The 4,826-nt window shown below is 32.8% G+C and overlaps 1 protein-coding gene across 1 annotated transcript; it reads right to left on the minus strand.

Moving 5' to 3' along the window:
- Nucleotides 1-578: 578 nt before the first annotated feature.
- LOC123256295 (olfactory receptor 10AG1-like) lies at nucleotides 579-1,520 on the minus strand. The gene has a single exon (XM_044684943.1). It carries the CDS (start codon nucleotides 1,518-1,520, stop codon nucleotides 579-581), a length of 942 nt encoding a protein of 313 aa, XP_044540878.1.
- Between the last annotated feature and the right edge of the window lie 3,306 nt (nucleotides 1,521-4,826).

Here is a 4,826-nt window from a genome sequence, read left to right on the forward strand (position 1 = left end):
GCTCTGTGATAGCAGCCAAATACTGGGCCTATCCATTTCCTGATTCAAGATTTGTTTTTTTCTGACTACCTTAGTAGTTCTGTATTATTTCCAAGTAAACAAATCATACACAAAAATCTATCTGTAGAGATAGTGCATGTGTGTATATTTGTACATTGACATTCATATATATTTAATCAATGAATGTAGTTTGATGTTCATTAAAATTCAACTTTTCTTTCATCTTAAATGGTACAAGTTCGTTGTCCTTTTTCATTGAAATAATTGAAGAGATGATAGGCACAAAAAGGACATGGGGCTCTAGCTACATCTGGGAGTCTACTCAGCAAGATAGTTGTAATGCNGGGCTTTTGTATAATTTGTAACCCCTTCACAGCTGTGATTCTTTCTCTGTGCTCTTTGTGTGAAACCAGTATATATTAAATTCAAGACTCCATGGAGTTGGAGCAGTTATGAGCTAAGCATTTAGCCTGACTGTTCTCATTCAAACCAATGGCACTAAATGCCACTCAGGACCCCCAGAAATATAGAGCTGACTCTCTATACTGGGGCACAAAGGAAAAAAAGAGGACTCCTGGTTACTTCTTTATTGAAAGCAATCCCTTTGTTATGATCTTCTTCAGAGAAGTAATAACATCCTTGTTCCTTAAGCTGTATATCATGGGATTAAATGTTGGTGTCACAATGATGTACAAAAGAGAAAGCACTTTGTCATTTTCAGCTGAGTGGTTTGACTTGGGTTGTAAATGCGTAATAATACCAGACCCATAAAATAAGCACACAGCTATAAGATGAGAAGAACATGTAGAGAAAGCTTTTTGTCTTCCCATTGAGGGCATCTTCAAGATTGTAGTAATGATTCTGATGTAGGAAATAAGTATCAACAAAAAGGGAAGAAAACCAAAAACTACAGAATCAACATGAGGATAAAATTCATTCACTGAATTGTCTGCACAGGCCAACTTCAGTAATGGTGACATATCACAGAATAAATGATTGAGTTCATTTGGACCACAAAAGGGCAGAGAGAATATCTGGTATGTCTCTCCTATCATGACTGGGGTCACAATCATGAAAGAGACAAGTATCATTATGTTGCACATCCTGTTGTTCATGATGATTGGATAATAGAGAGGCTTACAGATGGCTACATATCTGTCATAGGCCATTATAGCCAAGAGTAAGCATTCAGTGGCAACCAAAATATCAAAGAAACAAAGCTGTACAGCACAGGCCAGCATTGAAATGTGTCTCTTCTGTGTCCAAAGGTCTGATAACATTCTGGGGAGAATGGTTGATGTGTAGCAGATTTCTAAGAAAGAAAAATTTCCAAGGAAAAAGTACATGGGAGTTTGTAGAGCCGGATTAACTTTGATTATGACAACGATGAGACCATTTCCTATCAGTATATACATGAAGATGACTAAAAAAATTCCAAAGAGAAATCCTTGGAGATTTGGAAGGTCATAAAATCCCAAGAGAATGAATTCCACCACAAAGGAAACATTGTCTCCTGCCATATTTACTGTCTCTTTCTTCTCTTGAAGTAATGATTCACAACCAGCAAATCAGTTTCCCTTTCTGCACCTCAGTTTTCACCTTAGAAAAAGAGAAGGCTAGTTTGGATGAATGATATGTAATAGCCATATTGGATTTGTTAATACAATTTAATTACTCATCAGCTTAAAAATAAGCTTATGCTTTTAAAATCCATTTCAAAACCCTACAAGAGCACATTCTTTGTTGTTGTTATTTTTATTTTTATTGGTAGAAGGGCACTTACCACTCAAACTCATATTGCTGTCATTCTAGTTAATTTGTATTTATATGTGGAGTTTGGAATGGATATCTGGTTAACTTAGTTATATCTCTAATGTAAAAAAGAATTCCAACCGATGTCCCATTCTAAAATTACTATTTGTTTTTTCAAAGAATAACATCTCAAGAAAGTAGTAGCTATTGGCTTCCTACAGATAATTAAAAAGGAAATACATTTTCATCCAAGCCATTGTTAAACCCCATTATCTATGATTTTTTCAACCTCTCCACCAATGTTTTGTTGTTCTTGCTGTCCAGATTCTGGATCCACTATCTTTTGAATATCAAATTCCTTTCCTCCATTTGAAATGTCAATAAATCTCCCATGTCTCTGAGCTACCTTTTTTCACTAGTCTTCTCTATGACATTCAAAGACCTTTACTGCCTAATCTCCTACCATTCCATTTTTCTAAAACTATGCTCTGATAAATACTGTTCAAATCAGTGACATTGACCTTGTGATTCTTTAAACAAGACACTGCATTTCTTGTCTCCAGGTATTTTCTCTGGCTGTTCAATATGCCAGGAATATTCCTTGTCCTCATCTCTGCTGTCTGATTTAGCTTACATTTCCCAGCTAAAATCCCTTCTTCCTCTAAAAGGAAACTATTCCTAACACTTTTTTTAAGTCAAGGCCTTTTCCATCTGTTAATTATTTCCCAATTTCTGATATGTTGTTTCCTCCATTAGATTGTGAGTTCTTTATACTTAGATTTGCTTTTGAGACTTTTTGTATTCCCCACAATGAAACTAACATTCCAATAAATAATTAATAAATAATAATAAATAATAGATCCATGATGATTGCTTGAAACTTGGAATATGAAATCCAGCATGGATATTATTAATTACACATCCAAACCAACTTTTTCTTTTCTGGCTGAGGAAAAGGATGTCAGAAAGATCAAGTGACTTTCCTTCCTCTCTCAACTTTTGTCTATCAGCTCCCTACCTCTCTGCCCATCACTGTCCTTTACTATATGAACTGACCTAAATTTCCCACTTCTTAAAATAGATAATTAAAATGAATATATATTTTCATATTTTCAAGTTGTGACATTTCATTTATTTTTTCAAGAATAAAGATTCTCTCATAATTAACTTTGAGAGATCTGAATTTTAAAGCACCTCCTTGCTCTAACATTCTGTGAGTGTCATAAAGACTACCTAATTTGTTTTTATTAAAGCTACAAGGGACTCAAAAGTAATCCAAAATTTCCACCAAAGGCAACCAATGAGAATCATTTTCAACTCCCTCATGTCAGATTCCAAATAATTATTTCATGTGACTTTCTGCCTCACTTTCTGGCTAATCTGTAGTGTTTAATTAAAGTACTGCTTATTTTTAAAATAATGATGAATCTTATTTGCCAGCAGAACTTATTCAGAAATCACCATGCCATCTATTATAATTGATATTTGTTGTTATTGCTGTTAATATTTCTGTCATTACTGTATTCTTATTTTTGTGGGTACAAAACCTAAGAGGTTCTCCCAGAGTGAAACCCAGTGATCCTGGCACAAGCCCCTCTTTGGTAATATGTGATTTTGTCAGAACTTCCTTAATGGAATTTGAATATTAATGTAGTCATTCAGAATGAAAGCCTAATAAAAACCCCTTCAATGTTTTATTGAGTAGTATCTAGTACAAATTTAGAAATAATCCAAAGTTTTAATTTTATAATATCAAGGCCCTACTTTCTTCTAATTAGAGACTGTAGCAGGTTAGATTTTCAAACTTAGATTGTATTGGAAGAACATCTGGGATATTCTAAAAGAAACTTGAGTATGCTAATTTCTGTGAAAAAGTATGTAGGACAGGATCTGAGTTAGAAGAAGGAATCATTCCTGGCTATATCTGAAAAACAGATGAGTCTTTCTTAATTATTTCATTTATCTTTTTTATGGGATCTATTTTTCTTCAAGTTCAGCAAGACAAAACTAATTTAAATATTATTTTTCCTTTATGTCAGTCACTCAATATTTAATTTTTGATTTATTGTTTTTAACTTTCAATTTAATTTCTTTTTAATATGAATTATAGCAATATTGCTGTTCATTATTATGAGGATTTATACACTTCCTATTGTATTCCTAGCCATGATGGGGTTTGATCTGATAATTCTGTAGGTATAAAAAACTGACAACATATCTGGAAAAAGACCGATTTATTTAGATTCAGAAGATTTCTAAAATGTATTTATATAAATGTGTCTTTTTTATCAGCTCTCTATGCCTCAGTAGGTCCAATGTTTCAAACATAATAAGAGCTTGGAAATCAGATATAAAAACAAAGACTGCTAAATCTCAGCGACTACAGATATGATGATGAAAGAATTTATGCTTACCTTACTCTGAGGTAAAAAATAAATTATATATCTGTCCATTTTCTTTAGGAAAATGTTGATGAATACTTCTATCATTTATCTTCCTCTCTACAATCTCTCATCTTCATCCATCAGTTATCTTTCTCTCAGTTTCTCTATATCTTCCTATCTATCTAATTATACTAATCATTGCATTCCATCGAATCATGCAAGAATGAAAATATATATAAACCTCTTTCATTTTCAACTAATATTAGAATTATTTCATAATTAGCCTTAGTATTTAAATTTATTTATGGAGAAAGGTTTGCTTTGTTATTATGCTCTATGGGGACAACTCCTGTCTCAGCCCAATTTTCCATTTTTGATAAGAAGCCAAGTGTGAATCCAATTCCATTGTGTGCCAGATATCCAATAATTAGGCACTCAGGTCTAGTGGAGTGATTAGGCTCAAGAGATTTTACTTTTGTTTTTGTTTTGATGTTTATGAATAGTGTGAACAATGGGAAATAGTTTCCTTATCATCTGATTGTAAGATTCTACCTTCATGAAATAGGTAAAAGATTATAATGGTATCAGTGTTGAATAATATTGGAGATTGTCACAAATAAAATAGTAAATGACACTATTGAATTCCTTGGAATATAAGCCTAATAAAGATAGCATTTCTATAACCTATAT

The sequence above is a fragment of the Gracilinanus agilis genome, unplaced genomic scaffold (assembly GCF_016433145.1).
Source record: "Gracilinanus agilis isolate LMUSP501 unplaced genomic scaffold, AgileGrace unplaced_scaffold57706, whole genome shotgun sequence".
Lineage (NCBI taxonomy): Eukaryota > Metazoa > Chordata > Mammalia > Didelphimorphia > Didelphidae > Gracilinanus > Gracilinanus agilis.